The following is a 26265-nucleotide window of genomic DNA, read 5'->3' on the forward strand; positions in this document are numbered from 1 at the left end:
TTTGTAATAAGAAAGCTTTTAGTATCCCTTTGAATCACCGGCTTTGTTATTTTCTCTTTAATCTGCAAGCAAAAGAAATCAAGACCCATTTCTGTTCCCACATGGGCTGGACATATATTCTGGGAAGAAAGGGGGAAACACTAAACCCTAGTGATGAAAAGCAGGTGAATCTTCACCTCACCTTGGCTCTTCCCATGCAGGATTACCTGGGACCCTCCAAGAGCACAGCCCAGTGTGCAGAGCAGAGGACAGGGCTGAGACATCTGCAGGGATGGTCACAATCTGTCGTTTACCAGCTCTAATGACAATTTTACCACTCAGTGCCCTCCCCTGGGAATGGCAAGTGGGATTCTGCTGAAGGACCCAGGAACTCTGAGGATACAGGAGCCCAGAATCCAGGGACACTCTGCACATCATCTGGCACTGACCTCTACAGAGAGCACAAGCTGTGCTGTCACATTCCAGGGCCAACCACAAATGGGAATTCTTCTCACAAGGAAGAATTTCTTCCCTATGTCCATCCCTGCTCTCTGGCAGTGGGAAGCCATTCCCTGTGTCCTGTCCCTCCACACCTTGTCCCCAGTCTCTCTCCAGCTCTCCTGGAGCCCCTTTAGGCCCTGCAAGGGCTCTGAGCTCTCCCTGGATCCTTCTCCTCTCCAGGTGAGTACCCCCAGCTCTCCCAGCCTGGCTCCAGCCTTGAAGCAGCTCTGGGGCCTCCTCTGGGCTCTCTCCAGCAGCTCCATGTCCTGCTGCTGTTAGACCCAGAGATTAAAGTTGTCACCACCTAATGCCACTTACCTTTTTTCTCTGCTCCACTCATTTCCAGCTCTCTGCAAATTTTTCTAGCAATGCCCCTCTATTTTCCCCTCATGCCTGGATAAAGATGTTTAAAGGGGTTTGGATAAACAGCAGGCTCCTTCCAGCTCCCACCAGGAAAAGCTGGTACCTCCTCTCCCAGCTCTTCCTTTGCACAGGGCTGACTTGAAAAGCCTGTGTAGCACAGTGCTGTGGTCACGTTATGAAAGTACTTAGAAAAATGGAGACACAAAGTCCAAGTAAATTAAGTTATTTTGTGCCTCTGCTGCAACAGCAACAGCTGAATTCAGGACTGTAGATCCTGGCCCCACATCAGGGCTAAAACTTATGGGAAAGTTGAGGCATGTCCTAAGTGCAGACCCAGGAAATAAAGGCCAGCCTTGTCAGGAGCAAGGTGCTATGTTACATCTCTGTTGGGTCTCATAAAGAATACATTCACCCTTTGGCAAAACCAAGGCTCTTTATCTTCATCTGTGAAGGAATCTGTCTGAAAGTTTAATACTGCCAACATCAATCCATCTGTGATCATGAATCGGGCTCCAAAAAACATGGCATTGGCCTGCAAATAACAAAATATGGGTGTGTTCTGTTTGTCTTCTGGTTCCTGAGCCTTTAGGTCAAACTCACTTTATGTTTGTTGTTTTTTTTAAATGAGAATGAAAACAGAATCTCCTACAAACTACTGAGTAAACAGCATGGCTCTGATAGCATTCCCCACCTTGCAAGCCCAGTGGCTGGAGTGTGAGCTGGCCAGGCTGGAGGCTGGAGGAGCTGGCTGCACACTGTACCTCTCCTTGGAAGTTTGTAGCCCTGCGTCCCTGACGTTTGATCCAGCATGGGCGAGGAGAAATGCACATGAGAGGGATGTCAGCTGTAGGCAACGGAGCTGGAAACCTGCAGGACTCAGAATTGTTGGAAGCCGGTCTGAAGGAACTGGGCTGCAGGAGTAAGTCCTGTTTGGAAACAGAGGAGCTGCTGTCCTCCTCAGAGTGAGTGACCTGGGATTGTCCCCAGGATTCGAGGTGCTCCAGCAGTACCAGCACCAGGACAGGCGCTGCCTTGGTCCTGCTGCCCCACTGGTGCTGGGACAGGCCAGGATGCTGGTCAGGCAGCGACTAATCATGTTGTTATCAGCATGCATCACCCATCACCCTGCAGAGAACACCACAGAAGAGCTAAATGGAGCAAAGCCCATATTTTCCTTGTGCCACACAGTCACACAATTCTCATCCTAAGCCTGAAGCCTCATGGGTTTCCTCTCCTCACGTGGGGCTTCAAAAACTAGAGGGCAGGATTAGGTGGGAAGGAATTCCTCCCTGTGAGAGTGGGCAGACCCTGGCACAGGGTGCCCAGAGCAGCTGTGGCTGCCCTTGGAGCCCTGGAAGTGTCCAAGGCCAGGCTGAACAGGTCTTGGAGCAGCCTGGGACAGTGAAGGTGTCCCTGCCCACATGAAGGGGGTTAGTATGAGATGAGCTTTAATGTCCCTTCCAACCCAATCCAGCCCACAATTCCCTGTTCCCATCCTGCTGGATGATCCAGCGCCTCAGAGGTCTCCTGAAGGTGACTGTGTTTGGGGAATGTTCATCAGAGTGTTTCCCATGAACTCCTTTCCAATGTGTGAAACTCCACCTTGCTTGAGAGCCGTTGGGCTTTGAAGAGTTCTAAAGCCACACCTTTTTGAGGGTTTAAGGCGGTCAGTGACCGGTGAGGCTTAAGAAGGTAATTTACAGATGGAAGCACGTAGTCCAACCTGGAATGGGAAAGCTGGTCATTTTTTCTTTTAGAGTCTGAGCATGTTGCCAAGCACAAACCCAAATGAATAGTCTGTAATCTGTACAAACCAGAGATACAGAGAGGACAGTGGTAAGGGATTCTCCTCCAGGCATGGAGACCGGCTGAAGAAAGGCTGACTAAAGCGAAAGGGAAGGATAGAGAGGAAAAATGGGAGAGCACAGTGTCATGGGCCTGTCTGTACCTCCTGTATGCACCATGACACGTCCCACCTGCACCCATGGAAGAGATCAGCCTGGCTAGGGCCAGCATCATCCCTGGGAGGACTGGGAGGAGAACCAGTAGTGGCAAAACCCTGCCAGCTCCTCGGGAGAAGTGAGAAGCAGAGAAATGCTCCATGACAGGCTGAGCAAGGCTGAGGTTTTTGGCTGGGGACGCCAGGATTTGAGGCTGGAGCCTTCCACGGGCTTAGGATTCCCTCTGCAGGCCAGCCCTGAGCTCCACACATCCCAAGATGTAGAATCACAGAGGGCTGCGGAGCGGGAGGAACCTCAAATTCCCACAGTGCCACCCCCTGCCGCGGGCACCTTGCACTGTCCCAGGCTGCTTCAGGTCCCATCCAACCTGGCCTTGGACCCTTCCAGGGATGTGGCAACCACAGCTTCCCTGGGCAACCTGTGCCATTTTTTGATGATTCTTGTAAAATATTTCTTCCCAGCCTTCCATTTAACCCTGCCATCTGGCCATGTCAAATCATTGCCGCTTGTGGGGCTTTGGGCTGGAAGAGAAGCTGGAGACACATAAACCAAGTTCCATCCAGGGCAGGCTGGATGCACAGAAGTAATTTGGGAGTACATCTGGCAGAGATCCTTTTCAAAATCCAGTGTGCCTGGGACTCTGCAGAGGGCTACAGTTCTGCACAGCTCTTTGTCCTACACCTAACTTTGATGGGGAAGTGTCTCCTACTGCCATGTTCTCTGTCTCTCCCCAAGGGCTCCCCAGTGCCCAGCTCCCAGCCCAGGCTGATCCTGGGAGCAGCAGCTTTGTGGGGAACTCGGGAACAGCATGCTCCATCTGGCTCTGGCCAGCAGCAACATCTACAGGACAGACACACAAATTGCTGGACTGAGTCCAGTCCCAAACCGCTGCCATAATTCATCTCAATAAAGTCAGTACAGGATTTTTGTTTCACAAGAAGCAACTTTTTTGTCAACTGGCATTTCATGGAGCCCACAACAGCAGGGATCCACATGCTGGTATCCTTGTAGTCATTCAACAGCCAGAGACAACTAAAGATAGACGTGTGGGTGAGATGCAAAGTTAATAATATCCCCCAGCAAGTTCCTGGCACACATGCAGAGGCTGTTTCTTGGGCAAGAATCACCCCTTCCTCTCTCCAGCCAAGGAGTGAGGAGCCTGCTCAGGGAGGCTCAAAGGTGTAGGGCTTCACCTCTGCCTCTGCAGCCACATTTTCTCTTCTGTCAACCCAGCGTAGCTGAGAGGATTCATCAGAGAGGGTGCTAAAATATGATGAAAAGACAGATTGGTTTGATGGCCCAGTAAAGAGATGAAAAGCAGAAGAGAAGTGCGAGAGATTTCCATAGCAACTGATGCAGAGGCTCCGCCTCCTCTGGTTTGCTCTGAGTCACCATCCATGGTGCCTTAACTCTGGCTGGACGCCGAGTACCCACCAAAGCTGCTCTGTCACTCCCTTCCTCAGCCGGACAGCGGAGGGAAGACTGAACAAAAGGCTCCTGGGTTGGAATAAGGACGGAGAGAGAGACCAGCCACTCGCTACAGTCACGGGCTAGCAGAGCTGGGGGTGTTCACGTGGGGAGAGCTCAGAGCCCCTTACAGGGTCTAAAGGGGCTCCAGGAAAGCTGGAGAGGGACTGGGGACAAGGTGTGGAGGGACAGGACACAGGGAATGGCTTCCCACTGCCAGAGGGCAGGGCTGGATGGGATATTGGGAAAGAATTGTTCCTGTGAGAATGGAAAAGCCCTGGCACAGGGTACCCAGAGCAGCTGCGGCTGCCGCTGAATCCCTTAAGTGTCCAAGGCCGGGCTGGACAGGGCTTGGAGCAGCCTGGGACAGGGGAAGGTGTCCCTGACCATGGCAGAGGTGGCCCTGGGTGATCTGTAGGGTCCTTCCAAGCCAAACCATCTGTGATTCCATTATTTGTCCTCAACAAACCTGGCGGCCAGCCCGTCCCGACAAAGAGCGGGACCTTCTGAAGAGCGATGAATATTCATGACTGGGCGTGGCCGGCGCAAAGGCGGGAGCGGCGCGCGGCGCTTTTTACCGTGACCCGCGGGGGGCGTCCCCTCATGAATTATGCGGGTAGGCGTGGCCGCCGCGGCCCTTCAAAGTGTGGGAAGATGGCGGCGGCGGGTGCCGGCGGCCGGGCCGTGGTGCGGGGGCGGCGGCGGCGGGGCCGGCCCGCGGCCGAGGAGGAGCAGGACGCGGTGGTGCTGTCGGTGGCCGAGTGCCCGGTGTGCCGGCAGGCGCTGGTGGAGGCGGTGACGCCGCCCTGCCGCCACTCGCTCTGCCTCGCCTGCTTCCAGCGCTGCCTGCAGGGCCCGGGCCTCTGCTGCCCGCTGTGCCGCAGCCGCCTCTCCACACGGGCCCGGCGGCAGCAGGCCGAGCTCGCAGCCACCACGGCCGCCGGAGCAGCAGGCGGGGAGCGGCGGCTGCCGGACCAAGGTGCGGCGGCGACGGCACCTGCACCCCCCCCCCCATTGCTGGAGCGGGAGGGACGGGGGCGCGGGGGCGGGGGCGTGGCCGGGGGCGTGGCTGCTGCGGCGTCGCGGGGAATTCGCGGGGGCTCAGCCCGGGGGGCGGGGCCGGCGGGCGGGAGGTGCGATGAGCTCAACCCGGGGGGCGTGGCCTCCGCTGGACGTGCCGTGAATCCGCGGAGATAGGGCGGGGGCTCTGCCTGGGGGCGGGGCCAGGCGCCGAGGTGGGATGAGCTGGCGGGGGCTCAGCCCGAGTGCTGGGGACCGAGCGGGGAGGGGACACTGAGGCTCAGCCACCCTGCTCTGGGGCATCGGGAGGTGCAGGGCATGGAGAACATCCTGCCCTGGAGGGGATGCCGGCTGGCGGGGTGTTTCCCCACTTCCTCTGGTGTTTTTGTGATAACGTTGCCCCAAAAGTGAACGGTTCCAGCGGTGCTGCCAGGAGTTGGGCAGGTTTGTACTGCATCAAGACAGGAAGGGTTTTGCACCATGGGAAAGTCCTAGTGACTTATTGATGTAAAAAAAGTCCATCATCCCTGTGTACACGGCTTTTAGCTGCACGTTTCCTCCCTGCCTCCAAAGCCAAGTGCCTTCTCAACTCCTAGAAAACTGCTCCCTGTGTTCCCTTCAAAATAAATCCTCGTGTGAAACAGTGGCATTGGTCTTTCCCGGTGGGAGCTGCTGGAGATGCCCACCTTACTGCTGTCAGAACTCGGGATGCTCTGGGATCTGTTGGTTAGAGAGATGTTGGAGCATAGCAGTGCTGAGGGGAACGCTGTAGGGCAAACAAGGATTTAAGCTACAGATAAACATCCTTTTAGCCCAACCCATTCCTTTCTGAGCGTGTTTCTGGTCTCCCACTTCATCCTTGTGTCAGCACCCTCTAATTGGCTGTGGGAAGAATTAGCAGGATGAGCTTAAACAGCTTAAATTGTTCGTTTGAACTAACCCCACTAACCTGGAAGAGATTTAGGAAGCCTTCACATGGAAGGATTTGCTGAATCCTTGAAGAGATGGGCTGTCCAGGGGGAGCTGAGCTGAAGTGGTGGGAGCGGTTCCTCTGGAGGACGGACAGTGGGAACTCCCCGAATCAACTTCTGCTCCAGGGCGGTGGTGTCAGCCATGCTTAAATGGAATCCTTGGATGAGAGTGTCCCGCCGTGCTGCAGGAATGCTTGTGCAGTGTCTTAGCTGGGCTTCTTAAAGCAGAATTAGTTTTAATTCTCTGCTTGTCCTGAGTTGTGTGAGATGTGTGTGGGACAAAGGGGAACGGCTTCTCACCAGGTTTAGATGGGATATTGGGAATTAAGTTCTTCCTTGTAAAGGTGCTGAGGCCCTGGCACAGGCTGCCCAGAGCAGCTGTGGCTGCCCCTGGATCTCTGAAAGTGTCCAAGGCCAGGTTGGATGGGGCTTGGAGCAGCCTGGGACAGTGGAAGGCCCATGGCAAGAGGTGGAATGAGGCGATTTATAAGTCTCTTCCAACACCTGCTGCTCTGGGCTCATCCACTGAGCCAGCCATTTCACCATGTAAGATATTATTATGTGATTCTGTTATCAAAAACTGATTAAGCTCAGATATTCAGTTAAATCTCTTAAAATGTGCAAAATCTTTAAAACTACTCAGTATGACCACTTGACATGCCTTCATTATGCCATCTTAAACTGGCTCATTTATCATGGTTTCATGTCCCAGTTTTTGTTATTCCCTTTGGGATTGATTCTTCCATAGTAGTGGGCTCAAGGAGCCCTCAAACCCTGGCTGAGGCTGGGGATTCTGCACTGAGTGACCAAATAGGTACAAAGTCCTTGTCACGGCACTTGTCACACAGAACTGGATAGAAATCAGCAGAGACACACGCTCGCTGCCTGGCATGGGCTGGGTTTGCCTGAGGGCTCCTGGGCATCTGATTCCCTAGGAGCTGCCCTGCTGCCTTCAGCCTTGCCCCAGCTGTGGCTCCAGAAGGAGCCAGGTGGCCCATGGGTCCCACATCCTGTGGGCATCTTCCAAGTTCTGTAGAGCACTTGGGAAGGTGCCCTAGATGCTGCTGTACTGTCAGATTTGGAGCTAAAGCTGCAGTGCTGGCTGCAATGAGAAAGTCCTGCTTTGCTAAGTGAGGTTTCTTATATTAAAACAGTTGCTTTGTGGAATTCTTGGAAGGCAGAGAGGAGAAGCAGATGGGAGGCTTGGAGACTGCGGGTGTGTGTTTGAGGATTCAGCTGGCCAAGGAGAAGGAGCAGAATATGTTTGCAGCGAGGTGCTCAGCCTAGTTTGTGAGAAAATAAGTGCATTCACATTTCAGAGAATCAGATTTCTTTTGTTTCTCCCCTGCCCAGTAGCAATGCACAACAATCACTAACTGATGCTTTTGCAAGAGGGGTGGCGTGTTTTTGCCAGACTTGTAAAATTACTTCCCCCTCCTTCCTCTCAGTCCTTTTTTGGCAACGGTTTTCCCCTTTCCCCGCTGGACCAAACCAGTCTAGTTCTTGAGCATTTCCTGGTGTTTCCTTAAGTTCCTGTAATTTCTGTTGTTCTGTAGCCTCAAGAGCACAGTGCTACAGGTTTGGAAGTGGCAATCCCAAAGAAGCCTTTCCCTGTCTCTGGAAAAGCAGTGATTTGCACCCCACATCAAACTGATTAAAACTGACACCATACCTTTTTTCCTCCTTGTCAGGATGTTGTAATTCTGGTGGGACGAGTTAAATTTAAGATTTCCTAGGAAGATAGGATAGGGTGCCTCTCTGGGGGCAGCAACTGTGCTGAAAGGCTATCAGAAGGCTTGCACCTCTACTTTTTTCCTCGTTGTCCTCTCTCCAGCACTCCACAATACTTAAATTATCCCAGAGCTAGTCTCAGCGGTCAGTGTGAGAGGCATGGCAGCAGATCATTAACTCTTGGAAAAAAATTTTCCAGTTTAGTAATGGTTACACCTGTACTAGGGTCAGAAAATTCCTAACTTCTTGTTTTATATTTGAAAACATTTAAGATTTCATCCTCAACTGCAAGTGTTAACTGATAGGAGTTAAAAGGAAAAGTAGTGAAAACCTCAAGGGGAAGGTAAGCTGCAGAGCCTCCTGAAAGTTTCTGTGGAAGCTGCGGGTGAGGGGGATTCACTGCTGCTGGTGGCAGAGCTGAGTCTTGCCTGATGGCATCAGTTTGGCAAAACTCAGGAGCCTCTGAATGACTGACAGGGACCCGAAAGGTTCTGAATCAAGTTCAGCTTTACTTTTAGTCAGCCCATGTTGCTGAATTTGCCAGATGGAGGTTTCTGAATCTCTTGCCAGTAAATTTAAAATGTGCTGGTCCAGAGTGCGACTCCATGGAGATGGGGTGTAAGACACACTTCCATGCTGGTGTGGAAAGGATGGACTCATTCAAGGGGATTGAGGCTGCAAGTCAGATGCCTCTTATAAAGAAAACCAGTGTTAAATAATTAGAAAATCCTTTGTCCTCTCACATAGTGCAGAAATCAGTTGTTTTTTCCAAGACTGAGCACAATATGATGCAACTCTTGACTGCCAGCATAAAACAGCAGGATGCCAGGTTTGATTGGCCACCACGACTGTTTTGGTGCTCTCGCCAGGCTGGGAAGGAGCAGCCCTCCCAGCAGAGTCAGCTTCATTCAGGAACCAATTCTACTGACCCACAGATCACTCAAGAGGAAGGGCAAGCAGGAGATTTGCTGCAAAATCAAGTAAAAAGCCTTTTCTTCCATGGTTTTGCCTGCTTTGCTGTTGTCCTAGGTGGTGGCACATATTGAACCAGCTGAGCAGCCTTGTCCTGGACCTGAACATCCAGAACTGGTCCAGGAGATGTGCCAGACATGTGATGCTCCGATCACCTCAGCTTCCTCCCAGTGCAAGAACTGGTCTGGTTCCACTTGGAATGGTTCTGTGCTGACAGAAGCATCCTTGGGTGGAGCACCTTTCTGCCCTGTCAGCAGAGGGTATGCTGCCCCTGGAGCTCCTGGAGCTGAGCAAGGGCCTGGAGCATCTCCATGCCCAGGAGAAGCTGAGGGAGCTGGGGCAGCTCAGACTGGAGAGGAACCCCAGTGAGGGGGGCCTCAGCCCTGTCTGTCCCTGGGTGTCCCTGTGTGCAGGAGGGGCAGAGCAGGGCCCAGGCTCTGCTCCAGGCCCAGCAATGGCACCAGAGCCACGGGCAGGGCCTGAGCCCAGGAAGTTCCAGCTGGACATGAGGAAGAACTTCTTTCCTGTGCAATGACCTAGCGCTGAACAGGCTGCCCAGAGAGGGTGTGGATACTCCCTCACTGGAGATATTCTAGAACCCTCTGGACACAATCCTGTGCTCTGGGATGGCCCTGCTTGAGCAGGGAGGTGGCACCAGGTGACCCATAAGTAGTCCCTTTCAGCCTTTGGGTTTTCACTCCATTCTGGAGTTCTGTGAAATGCAGATGTACATCTTTGCATACATTTTTGTTTTCATCTCTTCTGTATGGAGTTGGAAATTTGGGGCTTACCTCTTTTTGACCCATCTGTAAAATATACAAGCTGGTACATAAAGATACTGTTGATAAAGCTGTCTTCACCTGTTGTTGGACCCTTGTAGCTCAACCACCACAACTTAGATATAAATGTTACTCCATTATTTAAAATTTCCTCCAGCTTGCTGAAGCCAAGTGACAAATGAGAGAATTGAAGTGGCTCATCTTTCCTGCTGGGTGTTTCCTTCGGGTTGGCTTGTGCCCTGGAGGGGAAAACTCCACCTTTTTAGTTGGAGACAAGCCTTAAACATTGAGGAGTAATTGAAGTTTGCTGCAGGCGAGTTACAGACTGCTGCTGCTCTTGGGACTGTCTCAGTGGAAATTTCAGCTTGATAAAGTTCACAAAGAACTGGAACCGCTCAAGGACACAATTGAAAAACTATTTTGGGAAGCCTGTGGAAGGTTTCCAGTGTGGCTGGTTGCAGGTGCAGAAGCAAGAGCAGGAATGCAGCCTTGCCTCCCCAGCATCAACATCACCTGGGATTTTTATCACATGTGTAGGGACAATTGGGATCTTTCCCTTTAAAAACGAGCCTGGCTCGAGCAGGCATGTGAGCACAAGGAAATAGCAGGTTTTTTTTATGAGAAGAGAGACCTTATGATCTATATGCTTAATGTTTACTTACCTGAGATGCTTTCTCTCCCTCTGAATACTAAAGAAATGCTGTATGATTTGCACAGCTCCAGAATTGCCTGTGGAGTTTGCACTCACCGTCGCCGGCAGGAGGGACTGAAGTTACAAGGCTCTCATGGAACTTTGGAAGGGGAAACTAGGGGAAAGCAGGACAAATGGGATTTCATCAGTCTGGAGGTGGCATGTTTGGGCACCAGGGCTGTGACCTGTCCCCAGGGACGAGGGAAATGTGGCCGTGAGCCAGAGGATGCCCAGCAAAACAGCCAGCAGCTGGTCACTGGGTGTTGGATTCACCCACCCTGCCATCTGCCTTTCATTTGGAGACAGAACATAAGGGAAGTTCTGTGATGGGGGCTCAGCCTGGAGAAAAGGAGGCTCAGGGGAGACCTTTTGGCTTTCTACAGTTCCCGGACAGGAGGGGGCAGCTGGTGGGGGGGGGGGGGGGGGGCGGGGGGAGGGGTGGTGTTGGGCTCTGCTCCCAGGGAACAGGGAAACAGCCTCAAGCTGTACCAAGGGATGTTCACTTTGGGAAGCAGGAGGAATTTCTTTACTGGAATGGTGGTCAGGCATTGGCTGGGGCTGCCTAGGGCAGTGGTGCTGTCCCCATTCCTGGGGGTGTCCAAGGAACAACTGGATGGGGCACTCAGTGCTCTGGGCTGGGTGACAAGGTGGGATTGGTCAGATTGGACTCAATAGTCTCAGACGTCTTTCCCAGCCTAAATAATCTTGGGATTCTGTGAAAACGTCTGGTGGAGCTGCTAGTTTATATCCTTTAATTTTAGCAGGGTGGGGAAAGGAGGTGCCCCTGATGTTTCCTCCTTGCTCGAACCTGCTCCATCCTGACCGTAGCACATTGGGATGATGAACTGTGCTGAACCTGCTTGGAATACCGATACGGATAAAGCCAGGATGGTTGTCCGGGGGTGGTTGTTTTGTTCTGGTTGTTCGCTTTTGCCTCCAGGCTCCTCCAGCTGAAGTGCAACTTGCCCAGACTTCCACTGCACGGATGTGGGAGGGAGCTTTGAGGATGATACAAGCAAGGGACTCCTTTGGGAATAAGAGACTCCAGGGATGGAAGCTGAGCTATAACCCTGTGCCAGTATGCTTTTGGTTTCTGGCTTCCCGAGGAGAGAAGGAGGAAGTGGGAGCAGGGAACTTATGCCAGACAGAGCATCCTGCCGGCTCAGCTTCAAAACACTGGTCTGGGGAGTGGCCTGCAAGCGGGAGAAAGGCTGTGCTTGCTCGGGACCCATGGGACAGGGGGATGTGAAGGAGGCATTCCCGAGCAAACAGGGAGCGTTCCAGATCCTCTGGCTTCAGCAGCAGAAGGGCAGGGCTGGGAATTCGGGGTGGACTGCTGGCAGCCTGTGTGCCTGGGATGTCTGCCTGCAGCAGGCACCTAAATCCTGGGTTTACTCCCCGGACTCAGATTCCCTGTGACATCTCCTGGCTGTTCCTTCACCACTGTGTTTACATCCTCCCCGTGCTCCCCCGATTGCTTAACTGCTTGTCAAGGACTCTTGAGAATCTCAAAGGAAACTCGGGAAGTGCAAAGTGGAATTTCTTGGCATCCTCCTCCTGATGTTTCTGTGTGTTAAACAGAGCTGTGATAGCAGTGGCAGAATATAAACATCTGGGCTTGAAAAAAGTGCTGCAGAAGCTCTTGTGCAGCCTCTGGAGATCTCACTCTTTTTGGGAAATAATAGCCAAAACCAGTTATCCTGCACTAAAAAATATTTCCTTTTTTTTTCCCTTTTTCTTTCCAGATTTTATATTCAGAGCACCCATTAAATTAAGCAAAGCAGGAGAACTCCGAGAAGAATATGAAAGCCAGCTAAGGAAGGTCAGTATTTTGAGTTACTGTGTTTTTTATTTCCAGAAAAACTTGGATTTCCTGCAGGAATGCCATCCTACCTGTAGGGAAACCTGAAGGGCTCTTTTTTCTTGTTCTTTAACAAAGATCATTTATTCTCTTTTTACTGTTCAGCCAGTTAAGGAAATGGCTGTAATTGAGCATGTAGAAGCCAAATTTTGCTGTCTTAGTCTGCCTTCCAGAACATGGAAATATACCTTCTTTGGAGTGACTGTTTGGTTGTGGATGTAATTCCACAAAGGCTTTTGCAGCATAAGGCATCTCCTTCTCCTCAAACATCCTTCTCCTCAAAAACAAACTATTCCAAACTAGAGCTTTCTAATTTTTTTTTTTTTTTTTAGCCAAGAATAAAATGTCATTTAGAGGAAAAAAAAAAAAAAAAAAAGGCGAGAATAAAGGCTTTTCAGCTGGTTTGGAATTAAAGTCCATTAAATTTTTTTTTTTTAGATTTTTGATCTTTGGGATCTTGCTTTCCCTTGAGATGGGTCCGACCCCTTACTGGTTATTTTATCTGCTGGGCAGAAGGAACCTGAGGGGTTTTTCATTGTTGAAGAATTTTCTTTGGGTTTTCACTTGTAGATCTCAACAAGTTTAAAAAGAGCTGGGACACTCATTGAGTTAGAAAAACAGCCTTGTCTGAGTAGGAAAATAAGTGATATGTCAGGTAAGTAACTAGTCTGGGAAACCCATATGTGTGAGGAGACAGTTAAAAAGCATGGAAGGGTCTTCATTTCTGCTTCTCCAGGTATGAAATTAGCAGTAACACTGATGGGCACCATCACTGCAGGTTACTAAGACAGCTTTGGCTGACTATTTTATTAACTGATTATAGGAATTGCAAACTCTTCTCCAGTTGAGGTGCCTTGCTAGGACGGCAGGGATAATTGTGTGTGCAAAGTCATGGGACGTGGCATTTTCAGCAACAATTCTCTATGAAATTTAAGGAAGCACATTTTCAGCATGGTCAGGCTGCAGCTGAAGAGGTTTTTATATCTACAGCAAAAATATACCATGTGCAGTCCAGTGCCAACCCTTCTCCCTTCCCTTCCAGTCAGAAGGAAATACTTTACCATGTTTCTAGCATTTGGGCATGTTTTTATCTTGTTCTTGTTCAGCCTGCTGCCTTCCTCTTCTTGCCCCCTGCCAGATCGGAGATGGGTTTGTTCCCCCTGCCAGCTTAAACTTGCTTTTTGTGAAGCTCAGCTGAAAGAGCCATGTGGGATAAGATTCTGTGAATCATCATAAGAGGAAGTGGCAGTGAGATTTTGCTGGTAAAAGGACAACTGATGACGCAGTCACACTGTTTCCTTATTCACAGAATCAGAATAGAATCACAGAGTCCTTTAGATGGGAAAAGCCCTCTGAGATGGAGTCCAGCCATTCCCCCAGCACTGCCAAGGCCACCACTATCCCATGTCCCCTCATGCCACATCCACATGGCTTTAAATCCCTCCAGGAATGGGGACTCCATCGCTGCCTGGGGGCTGTGCCAATGACTGGCTACCTTTTTAGGGAAGGAACGTACCCTGATACCCAACCTAAACTTCCCCTGGTTTTTTGATGCCTTGTCCTGTCACTTCTTTCCTGGGATGAGAGACTGACTCTCATGTGGCTCTACTCTCCTGTCAGGAAGTTGTAGGGAAACTGATCTGAAAATTGTCACTGTTGCTACTTATTAAGAGATTTGTGGTATCTCTGAACTTCTGAATCAGGGAGGACTCAGGTTTGGGAATCTAAGCTTGTATATGATTTGGTTTCCTTCCCTGTCTCAAGATGCAGGGTTTCATCCCAGCTTCCCTGCCCATGGAATGGGGATAACCTGGGCTTTCCTCCTGAGGAAGGGACAGGAGCATTTCAAACTCTTTTTACATCTCCCAAATGTGAGTTGTTTTATATATCTGAACTCTTGACCGGCTTCCCCACTTTGCGCAGTTGAAAACAAAGTGGTGCCATAATTATGTACTGAAGAGATTTTATTTGACATGGATTATCTCATAGCTTAATTTTTTCTGTGCAGGATAGCAGGATTGGGTTTTCCTCTTTTGTGCCCTTTGGTACTCTTGCATTTTATGTTTTTCCAGAGGAGGCTGTCCTTTCTGTGTACTAAAACCCTAACTCATCCTGTCCAGCTGTCTTTCTATCACAAGCAAGTGTGTTGCTGTAAGCACACACAGTGGGAGGGAAACTCCTACCTGAGGCATGTGCTGACATGCAGCTTCCCAGAGCCAGGCCAGACGGAGCAGGCTCCAGGAGGCAGCAGACTTGGACTGCTCGTTGAGGGAGGAGAATATACCAAACGTGAGTTTGCCAAACTTTTGGGATTAAATGTTAGTGTCAGGAGTTATGGTCCTGAGTGAACGATTGTCAATTACTTGTACAGCAGTTTTTCCCCCTGCAGCTGCGGTCTCCAAAAGGACTAAAATGCATTTTCTGATAACCATGCTGTTCACAGCAGCTGTTGGTCCTACTTCCAGTATTTCAGAGATGCTGCTCAGATAACATGAGGTCCTTTTCCCAGGCTACATGTTTCACACTGCATTGTTTCAGTTTCTTGTCCTCCTATCTCAGCACAGCATTGCCATGTCTGGAAAGAAAGTCTGGGAGACAATTGACATTAGGGGTACTTCAAAATATTTTTTTTTTAATTAGTACAGATTTTATCATTAGAGTTTGATTTTGCTTGCATTAATTCTGGACCTATGTTCTTTTTTGTATTCTGTTAATTAGGATTAGGATCCTGTTGTTGCCTTTTTGACTTCACTGTCAGCAAAGCTTGGGTTGTCACCTCACACTAATTGTGCCATGAATTTCCCCAAAATCCTTAAATATTTGTGTGTGTTGTTACATATTCTTGAGTCTTTTGGTTTTATAATTTAGCCAGAAAAGTGAAATTTTCCATCTAACTTTGTGCCACATGAGAAATACAGGAGGGGCATGAGTGGTGGGTGGGTGGTATTTCAGCCAGCCAGCCAGCCAAAAAAAAAAAAAATCTTTATGATAAATCTTGATGTGATTTTGTTTTTCAGATGCTTCAAAAAAGGCAGAAATACCATTCACTTAGAGCAGACTATTCATCGTGTCTGCATCATGTGGTCACAATCTCTGTTAGTCAGACACTCTTGTAGTTATTGCTTGAGATTATTAATAGATGAGGAATTTAAAGATACATCTTTAAACAACTCTAATCAAGGAGTCAAACCGGTCTTTGAAAATATTTGCTGAACATCCACAGTCAGCCAAACAGTGGAGTTTTTCCTGGTTTCTGCCTTTTTTCCTCCTCGTTTTCCTCCTTGTTTCTCTCTTCCTCATCTCTGGGGGCTTGGATTCAGTAGGATCTGGGTCTTCCCCAATTTGAAAATCACAATGTGCTTTCCCTGTCATGCCCATGAACTCTTGTTTTCTTTGTCACCCTTATGTCCATACATCTGAGGTTTTCCCTTCCTCCAGGAGGGAAAAAAACCACCAAATACTTTTAGAAGAAAGAGGAGTTGTTGCATCATCCCCCACTGCCTTTTTGAGTTAGGGAGCTTCTTAAGCACCTGAGTTGCCTATGCCCAAATATGAGGAGAAGCCCAGAGATATGAATTCCTGGTGCTGTGGTTCATGAGCAAGACAAAGAGGTGTCAGTCAGAGGTCTGGATAGCTTCTGCATGGAGGGTGGCTGGAGGAAGGAGGGAGGATCTGTTCTATATGCAGATACATGTAAACTTTTCCTGTGCTGTGTCTAAGTTGAGGAAGAGGCAAGACACAAGCTGGTAAAATAGCTGGGTGATGGAGGGAGAAGGGAGCTGGTTACCGTGGGCAGGGACAATCAGAACCAAGCCTGTTCCTCAGGAAAAGGTAGTGGAAAGGAGGAGAAAAGGGGTCTTGTTGGTTTCGACAACAAGTATGCAAAAAAAGACAACCTGGCAAAAAAGGGGAGTTTGATTCCTTAGGTGAGGAGCAAAATAGTGCAGCAGGACAGGCAGCCCATCAGAGTCCATGTGTCCCAGATCCTGGCATTCCCTGTTTGAAACTGAATTCAGGCTTTGAGCCTGGAATCAGCTGTCAGGAGAAAGGTAGCCTCTCTGGATCTCCTCCATCCCAACACATTGGTGAAACAATGAGATTTCATCTCTCACATAGCTTTCAATGTGGGAATTGCTGCATCTCACCTTTTATTTTAGATGCTGCTGGTTGTGTGTCTGCCAAATTATGTGTGCTGTGTGTCAGGCCATTGGAAGGCTAAAACTGAAATATAACAGCTGGCTTGGAACTAATGTTGCACATTTTTGTGTGTAGTATGATCACCTACAAGTAGAGAAAAGCTTTTGTCTCTCTATTTTAGAAAGTACAGTGGCAGAGATGGTTTTGTCCAGCCCTGGGCCTCATGGTGCCTTTGTTGTTTTGCAAAGAAGATAAAATCCATGATACTTTTGTATAAAACATAAATGTGGTATAAAAGCAAACCAGTCTTCACATTATTGTGAGAGAGAGGCAGTGGCTTTACCCTGGAGTAAAGACATGAAGGCACAAAATTAAATGATGTGACCAAACTCTTGGTCTTTCCAGTCTGTAAGTGTAGGACTTCAAATTATAACTTCTCTACCTCTCTTGTCATTGGTTCCAGCTGAGAGAAGAGAAACTACAAGAAGAAAAGACATCTGAGGATCTGATTCACAAGTTCATCCTAGATGACATGGATGTAGGGAAAAGAAAAATGGAGGAACAGCAGAAAAAAGATGAATCTGTAGTGCTGAAAGGGAACCAAGACCGTGTAAGTGAGCTCATGCTTCTCCTTCCTGCCCACATACCAAAATTTTCATTCTTTGGCTTTCCAGGATTCCTTGACTGAGTTTTTATAGTTTGTGAAGGCTATGAGCTGGCAGATTATGAAGATCCTTGTTAATGAGAACTGTCATCTAAGGTCTGTTATGACTGCAGGTGTTCTTCCAGAAGTTTCTGTCCCCCTTTTTACCCTCTGCTGTGTGACTCTTCCCAACACAGCAGATCCCCACAGCTTTGGGGATATCCTTGGTCTTCAGGCTTATATGCATTTCCATGAATATCTTTCCATGAATCTTCTTCAGTGAAGTTGTACAACTGAAGTTCAACACATTCCTCATGCTGACTTCTGCCGATTTCCCATTTCATTTGGGAGGCTCTGCAGGAAATGCTCTTAAAATTTCCATTTAATAAGCTGACCCATGGGGGCTGAGTAACCAATACCCTGTAGTAACCTGTATTTTAGAATTTTCCCACATTTTCTTGATCAATAAATTACCTTTACTTGATGACTAACAGCTATATATAGGAGCCATGTGCTTGTTTTTGTAATATTTATGCCTTATGTCCTCTCAGAATAATCAGAAATGGGGGATTTGGGGATCTTCAACACTTTTGCAAGAAAGAGCTTTATTTTCCAAGTTATTCTTTTTGTTGTACATGTCAGCTAACTGTTCCTTGATTGACTTCAGTTTCCTGAACGTCTCTCGGATTCCGAGAATGAAGAACCATTCCAGGGCAAGCAAACACATCGGTCAGCTTTTGTTTCCAAGACCAGTGCTTACTCCTTTGCTTTCCTTTCAGGGTAAGATGCTGAGACTTTATTTAATGTTCTTTAAAGATGTTCTTCCTACTTGTTTTAAGTACACCTGACATGCTCTAATTCAAATGGTGGTTCCAATCTAAAATAAGTGATTTTTTTTTTTTCTGGAATTTTAGAGCAGGCTCATTGGTAGAACGTGGTGTCTGTCTGATTACTTCCTACCTGGAAGTTAAGGAAGTTAATGTTCATCTCATGAAGGAGAAAAATCATTGCCTGTAGGTTTAAACCATTATTCAGAAATCAAAATTCTGTAGGATGAACTCAGGAGTGCTGATTCCCTTCTGCAGCACAGATATGAAGGGACAGCATCAGCCCCAAACTCCCCAGAAGGCTTCTACCTGATGCAGTGGAAGCAGCTGAATAACCAGGTGTGTTTCCACGTGGAAAGCAGAAGGAAGCTCAGCACTGACCCCAGTTCATTATGGGCCATGGGCAGAGTTGTCCATGTTTCAGTGTGGAGCTCCTGAACACCAATCCAGGAGTCCTGGATCCCTCTTCCCCGAGGGTACAGGAAGTATCTCTGCCAATCAGGTGCTGCCAAGGCTGATACCTCTCCCACAGGTAGCAACTGCCAGGGCTGTTGAGCTGGTTGTTCCTAAGGTCACAAACAGTCTCCTGTTCTCACCTGCCTGCTTTTCAGGAATTTAACCTCCAAGGTGAAGAGGAGTCGGAGCTGCAACGACACCATTCAGGAGAGATCCAAGAGCAGGCAGAGATCAGCCCCAGCCGCCAAAACAAAGGTACAAGCGGCATGTGGAAACAGGTTCCCATGTGTAAATGTTCTTATCTGAGGTTACACAGCGCCAGTAATCTGGAAATACAAAATATGGGCTTTGTGGTGCTGTGTTATCGCCATGGGGCCAATCACCTCCCTGCAGCTCCCAATAAAACCTGCTGGGGTAGGAATTACTAAACAGAAAAGTAGGCAGGTGTCAGGGTTCTTGTGTAGCATTGGAGGCTAATTGGAAGTTAAAGGGTTCTCATCAGGCTTTTGTTTTGTGATTAATTTTCTTTTCAAAGCTGAATCCCCAGCCAGGTAAAGAAAAAATTTTTAGACGTTTAGGAAAATAATCTTCTCTTCCTTTCCCTTTCTCTCCAAGGCTGTTTAAACAGAGCAAAACTCATTGCTTTTCTGACATCAGGGTACATTGGCACTTCCGTACTATAGCAAATCCAAAGGCCTGGTCTTCATGGGATCATAGAACGGTTTGGATTGGAAGGGAATTTAAAGCTCATCCAAGCCCCTGCCGTGGGCAGGGAGACCCTCCACTATCCCAAGTTGCTCCAAGCCCCATCCAACCTGGCCTTGAACACTTCTAAGGTCACCCAGCAGCCACCCAGCTGCTCCTGCTAGGATGTTCCCCCTCCTTGTTCTGACACCCCTCCTTCTTGGGATCGGTTTCATTCCTGATGGAGAAGGAGAGGGTTCAGATCCAGATATCCCGTGGGGAACAGACACCTGTGCAGTTGAGCTGATGGGAGCTGGACTGAGCCCAGAGTGAACATCCATAACTTCCTTCCCTCCAAGGGCTGTCTTCTTTTTTAAGAGGATGCCTTATGGACATGACCAATTAGATTTCCAGTACAGGGTATTCCAAAAGCTTATTTTGACCTCAAAATAAATGAGTAGAAAATACCTTCATTCGGACTAAGCATGGAAAGGCTGTTATTGTACACACTAGCTGCTGGATAAAAATATTTCATCTCAGTGCTAAGAAGAAGACCATTTGTAGATGTATGTGTTGTCTCCTCTCTGATTTATTTATGCCAGGATTATGCCCAAGTGTAGCAGCATTCAGGGACTGTGTTAGAGATGACAAGAAATGTTGCTCTTAATGAGAGAATCATCCAGGGCCATCAAGTCCAACTGTCAACACAGCACCACAAGCACTCCTAACCTGCATCCCTAAGGACCACATCCAGGCACCTCTTATATCTGGGCCAAGTCCTTACTCTTTCTCTCCCACAGCTCAGAAGGGAACAAAAAATAATTTGGAGATCATTTTCCTTGAGGAACATGGTTTCCTTCAGCCTGGGCAGTGCAGTGCCTTTTGGCTTCTCCTTGTCTGCACAGAATCATCCAGGTTGGAAGAGACCTTTAAGGTCATCTAGTGCAGCCATCAATCTAACCACTAAATGGGCAGATTTATCCAGGTAAAGAGAAAACACATTTCAAGGCCAGGTTGGACAGGGCTTATAGGAATCTGGTTTAGTGGATGGTGTCCCTTCCCATGGAAGAGGGTGGAATGACATGGCCTTTAAAGTCACTCCTCACCCAAACAATCCCGTGACTGTGTGATTTTGCCATTGGAGTGGTTGTTATTTGTGGCAAGAGCTCTTAGACTGAAATAAATTTGATGCCCAGATGGTGCTGGACTCCGGGGTCGTGCCCCACCTGGGCCGTGGAAGGTGCTGTGGGCAGCAGAGGCTGTCGGGCACACAGCCAGCCTCTGTTCTCCCGCTTTGCCCTCGCCTGCTGCTCTGTGCGCCATTCCCAGCCATGCTGCCTTGCCTTGCAGGTGCTGCCCGGAGGAGGCGCATCAACACCGCTGCTCGGGGTGCTGTCGTGCGCGCAGAACAACCGCTGCCGGTCCGCCCCGGACCTGACGGCCGACAAGCGCCTGCTCCTCAGCACCGTGTCCTCCCTGTCGGCCCTGCACAGGCCGGAGCGCTCCATCAGCCCCGAGAGCAACGACAGCATCTCAGAGGAGCTCAACCATTTCAAGCCGATCGTCTGCTCCCCATGCACCCCGCCAAAGAGGCTTCCCGACGGCAGAGTCCTGAGCCCACTCATCATCAAATCCACCCCCAGAAACCTGAGCCGGAGCCTGCAGAAGCCAACCACCTACGAGGCCAGTCCTAGAACACTGAAAAAATGGGAGCAGATATTTCAGGAGCGTCAGATCAAAAAGACTCTCTCTAAAGCAACCCTTACGTCCTTGGCTTCGGAGCCTGGGGAAGACATTGTGGTTCCTGACATCACCAACTCAAGCAGTTGTACTAAAGAGCAGCCACAAGCGCAGGAGGATCACCTTCCACCTGACACAACAGGAGAGCCTCGCCCTGAGCTGGATTTCTTCCCGTCAGTCAGTGAAATGAAGCTGGGAAGGGGGAGTGAGAAGAACAGGGGTTCACAGGCCTTAACCACTGATGACGGTGCTGCTGAACTAGATGTGAGATCAAGTGTAACCTCCCTAAACACACGAGTGGCTGAAGTCCCTGACCTAAAAGTGAATGCATTCATGGACAAATCCTGTCTTAGTCTGGGCCCAAAAACGCTGAGCAGGAGACTCATGGGCATCAGCGCATCGCTGCCTGACAACAGCACGCTCGCAGTCCCCATCAAGCCACCGGGGAAAAAGCAGCTGAAATACCTGAACAACAGTGAGCTGATCAATGTAGAGAACAGCACCTGCAACTCCGTGGAGAACATCATCGGGGAACAGCCACCGCTGCTGCGGCGGGGCCGGAAGAGACGCTGCAAAACAAAGCACTTGGAGCACAACGGCTCTGTCAAAAGACTGAGGCATGTGGCAGGGGAGGTGGGCCTGCCTCCGGAGGTTCGGGACGTGGAGCAGAAGCTCCAGCAAGAGGAGGAGGACAGGAGGTTGGCCCTGCACCTGCAGCGGATTTTCGACAGTGAGAACAGGACCGTGGATAGGCGGAAAATCCGTCTGGATCGGTATCTCCTGCGGTCCAAGAGCACTCTGGGTGCCAAGTAGCACTGCTGGACGATGTTGCCTTTCTACAGGATGATGAGATTTATCAGATTATCTTATACGAAAACTATTTTTTGCCCTACTTCACCCATGCAATTGTTTTTTGTTTTGGTGGTAAGACATTTCTAGGTCCAGTTCAGAGAGAAGCCAGCGTCCTTTCAGATTAAAAAAAAAAAGAGAGAGAATGAGAAAAAAAAATCCTCCTCTCTGGTCCGTTGGTCTGAAGGAATTGTCTGTTGTCCCTGTGAATACACTGCAAGACCTCCACAGGCAGTCGGGCACACCTGGGATCCCCAGCTAGGAGGGTTGTGAATGTGGGGTATGAGGACCATCCCTTGCCAGGAGAAATCTGAGCTCTGCTCATAGAAACTGTCTGAGAGTCTTCTTCTCTCTGCCTGCCCCATTTTCTCCCTCAGGCTACGTCTGGTTGTGGGGTCAGCCTCTTATCCGTCCTCTTTATTTCTCCTGGGGAGTCCTAAACAGAGCTCTCCGATAGTATTTGCAAATGAATGTATCTCACTGTCTGCAGCAGCAGTACAGATCATTCATCACTTTCTTGAAGCAGAAAGCCAAGTGCAGTGAAAAGAAAGACCTAAAATAAGGATTTTACTGAAAAACCTGATAGGGGTTTGTAATTTCATGTTTGTGACAGGGGAGAGAGCTCAGGTGGAGCAGCTAGGGCCACACGCTGTGAACACTGGGGCCCAGGGAGCTTTTCTCCCACGTTTCCTGTTCATCCCTATAGTATTGAAGAAAGGGAAACAGTGTCCAGGGAGTTTTTGGAAGGACATCTTCCCAGCTGCCACGTCCCTTGCTCAGTTAAGAGCTGTCTCAGCACAGCTAAGGCCTGTCCTTGCACATCCCAGAGGAACATCCCGAGAGATCTGGCACATTGCTGTGCTCTCCAGGCAGCCAAAGGGACAGGAGACCAGCTGTCCCAAAGGCTGCCCTGCTCCAGCTTCCTGGCTTCAGGCTCAAACCACTAAGAAAGCTCAGGAGAGTGATGCACTAAAAACTTCTAGGCATGAAGCTGCCTGGAGCAGAGCTGGCTCGGAGCCTGGGCTTGGTGGAGCTGTGTTCTGTGCCCAGATGTGGCAGGCCATCCTCTGAGTGTCTCTAACCCTCTTCCATGGATTAATTTCATGGATTGTTTCCATGAAAAAGTACCCTTCCCACTCAGTCTTTGGCAGCTGCCTTGCAGGGTATTCACAGGGACCCTCGAGGCCCATGGGGACCTTTGTCTGGGGTTGTGGCATTACCGGTCCTGCCCCTCTGTGTGCCAGGTGGCAGGGGTGTTCTTGGGATGAGCACAGTGCAGGGGCAAACTTCCCTATGGATCCTGTGCAGGGAGGGCAGCCAGTGCACATAAATAGACAGATCTGATCTAAGACAACTGCACTGTCCAATTTCCTATATCTAAAAATGGTTGAATTTTCTCCCTCCATCTTAAACAGTCAAAAAGAAAACAGGAACTGGTTTTCTTTTTCTCTGTAAGGACCTTGGCAGGATTCTTTTCCCGTAATTGAACTGGATTTAAAAAAAAAAAAAAAACCAAAAAAAAAAAAAGAAATCCTATATTTTACTGGGTAAAATTTATATATTTTAAATACTATATTTCAACAGATCAGCACTTTTGTTTTGAGAAATCTTATAGCAATTATTCCATAATATATATCTCTCTATCTCCTTGCCACACAAACTACTGGATGGTTCAAGTTGTACCTGGGGCTGGTGACACCTGGCCTGCTCTGCCTTCCTGGCGCTCCAGGCCCTCTCTTGTGCCGCAGACTTGGCAGGTGCTGCTTAAAGCAGGCGCTTTTGACCCAAACCAAAACCTGCTCCTCTGTCCAGCTGTGAATTAGAGCCTTGATTGGACCCAGAAGAGCAGCACAGAGAGAAGTAGTGATGGCCTTGATCTGCCCTCAGAGCTCAGGAGGGAAAGCCACAGCTTTAATTCAGAATCCGTGCTGGTTTTCCCAACATTTTGAGTTACAATATGCACTTCCCAGGTGCATTTAGATTTGGAATTATTTTTACAGGCCCCCTTTCCTGCGGTTTATCCCTGGAGCCCCAAACAGACTTCCCTAAACAGTTTCCTTTTTTTTCTCATGGTGTTTGTGGGAGTTCAGCTGGGCCTGGGCTGTTTACACCACAAAAAAATAGATTTACACACTGAATGTATCTTTTCTTTCCCCTCTTAAAACAGATTTCACAGCCCAATGCACTATACCAGTGTCTTAAATACCTTCTTTTGAAAAGATTTCATAAATATTTAGGGGTTTGTGCATTAATTTCCTGATCCCAAATCCAAGCTGGGCAGAAGTGTAGGAGGCAGTGCCTGGGCTGGAGCTTATCCCTGGGCAAAAAAAGCTTCATGGGACCCCTCATGCTCCCAGCTGCCCCCAAAACAGAGATCCCAACTCCCCAGATATCATGCACAGGCCATGGCATCTGCATTCAAGGAGACCTTTGCATGTGGAATCACAATCATGTTGTGGAAGGGTTGCAGTGATGCAAAGCCAGGATGAATGTTTTATTAATTTAACACTCTCCCAGTTTGTGTAAGCTTGCAAAAATCAACAAAAATTGTAAATAATTACACTCAAAAGAGCAGGAGTACCCAGCTTCTCCCCTGTAAAGGTCAGGAATTACACCACCTTTGCCAGAAATCATGCCAGCTGAGAAGAAAAATACCTCCTGCTGAACAGTGGATGCAGCATGAGAATAAACCAAGTATTTATTCACACTTCTCTGGAAGTCCTTTGTAACCCTCAGCTGCCTTCCCTCCGGGATGAAGGCATTCCTTGCTGGCTGTGGGACAGCACAGGCATGGGAGTGTCCTCCCAGAATGTCTCATCTGGAGGGGCTGGGGTTGGTTCCGTGACGGAAGGACCGTATCTGCCAAAGATGCCACCGACTCCCAGAAAGTTGCTTTCTGACCCTCTGGAGCTCTCTGCCCAGAAAAAGCCGTACAGAAAGGTCTGTGTTCAGAGTCAGCCAGATGAGACAAATGAAGGAAAAGTGCCAAAAGTGATCATGCCAGGTGATTGTATGACGTTGTTCTATATTGTCAGTGTTTCTCTTCCAATGCTATTGTACATGCAGTGCACAGTAGTCACCAAGTGTAGCTTGAACAAGCGCTTCTTTGTATTTTCTCGGTGAAAGCAAAGGGGGAGATCGAAGCCTTAAAGACTCTCACTGATTTTAGAAAATGAGCCTTTAGCAATGCTGCAGACCCTGGGACAGGACAGCCCCGTCCTGTCTCCCGCTTGTCCAGCAGAAGGTTGGCAAAGAGCTTGTCCCACGGCTGGGGGGAAGCGTTTTGAGAGAACCTGAACCCTCTCGCCCGGTGGGGGACACGGGACAGAACCCCCACGCTGTCTGTGGCAGAGCCCCACGGGCTGTCCTGCAGAGGGAAGCGTGGAGCTGGGTGATCCCCGCGTGCCACATGCTCCTGGCAGTGCCCTGTGCCCTCCCGGTGTCTGCAGAACACCGCCACGTGCCCGCTCTGGGGTTAGCTGCTCACTATGCAAACGGGAAAACCTCCAGCCAGTCACGGGCGGACGGGGTATTCGCTGTCAAATACTTCAGCACCAGCCTGGATCTCGCTGCCCTTTCCCTCCAGTAATGCTTTAAGTTGTCGTGCTTTCATGTTCTCTGCTTGCCAGCAGAGCACCGGCTGGCTGCGGACCCTGACAGTCATTCTGGCCTCTGCTGACCTCCCGCTGCTTCACCTGAATGTGGCTTCACCTGAATGTGTCACAAAGCGATGGAAGGCACCAAAGGACCACTGACTTGCATGTGTGAAATGTGTGAGTGGAATGACATGCAGGCATCTGTCATGTTGTGGCTTCTGTTGTTTGAAACAGAGTAAATCCTGCTTGTGAAACAATTGTCGCAAACCAGAAATACGCCAACAAACATGTACAAATAACGGTGTTTGATTTAACAGCAACCAGGACTTGAACTGCAGGGCAAAAGCCAAGGTTCAAACAGAATAAAACCAGATTCTGACAGTGAAATTCCCTGCTTCTTGCTGTGCTTGGAAACAAGCAGGATCCTACCGCTGCTTGTCCCAGACTGGTGACACTTGCCTCTGTCCAAAGGAGGTTGTGCAGTAATTTTAGAATCACAAAATCATTTGGTTGGAAAAGCTCAGAGACCCGAGTTCCGCTTCCTCTGGGGACAAACCCATTTTAATCTGAGGCTGAGCTCCCAGCAGCTGGGTTTGGGCTGGGGTAAATCCAGCTGTAGATCCCAGGGAGCCCAGCACCGTGCTGTGTGGCACCCTGGCAGAGCAGAGCTCTTTCGCACTGGAGCACACCTGTGCTTTCCATGTGGGCAGGGAGTGGCAGGAGCTGCCCACCCACCCTGTGCGCATCCCTGGTGTCTGCAGCAGGACGTACTCAAGCTGCCCTTTCTCCACTTCCAGCTGCACTGGCACTTCTGTGTGACTGGGAACGCTGCCAGAGGCTGCTCCCGTCTGCTCTCACAAACACTGAGGACCCCATGCAGTTTCCTCCAGGAATGTCTTGGCACAGCCAGGGCAGCAAGCCAGACCCGATTCCCGCCAAAAGGAACAAAGGTACAAAGAGGCTCATTAATAACAGGCTCAAGCAAAGACAGGTGGAAACCCCTCATTTGCTCTCGCTGTAGGGAGATGCATCTGCCA

The 26265-nt window shown here is 49.3% G+C and overlaps 1 protein-coding gene across 1 annotated transcript; it reads left to right on the top strand.

The window, feature by feature from the left end:
- The first annotated feature begins 4863 nt into the window (after positions 1–4863).
- Positions 4864–25615, top strand: RNF169 (ring finger protein 169). Its single transcript, XM_032746583.3, has 6 exons — positions 4864–5250; positions 12181–12257; positions 16897–17043; positions 17744–17856; positions 18515–18614; positions 20394–25615. Exons 1-6 carry the CDS (start codon positions 4875–4877, stop codon positions 21594–21596), a joined length of 2016 nt encoding a protein of 671 aa, XP_032602474.3. The 5' UTR covers positions 4864–4874; the 3' UTR covers positions 21597–25615.
- The last annotated feature ends 650 nt before the right edge of the window (positions 25616–26265 follow it).

Source organism: Taeniopygia guttata, chromosome 1 (genome assembly GCF_048771995.1).
Source record: "Taeniopygia guttata chromosome 1, bTaeGut7.mat, whole genome shotgun sequence".
NCBI lineage: Eukaryota > Metazoa > Chordata > Aves > Passeriformes > Estrildidae > Taeniopygia > Taeniopygia guttata.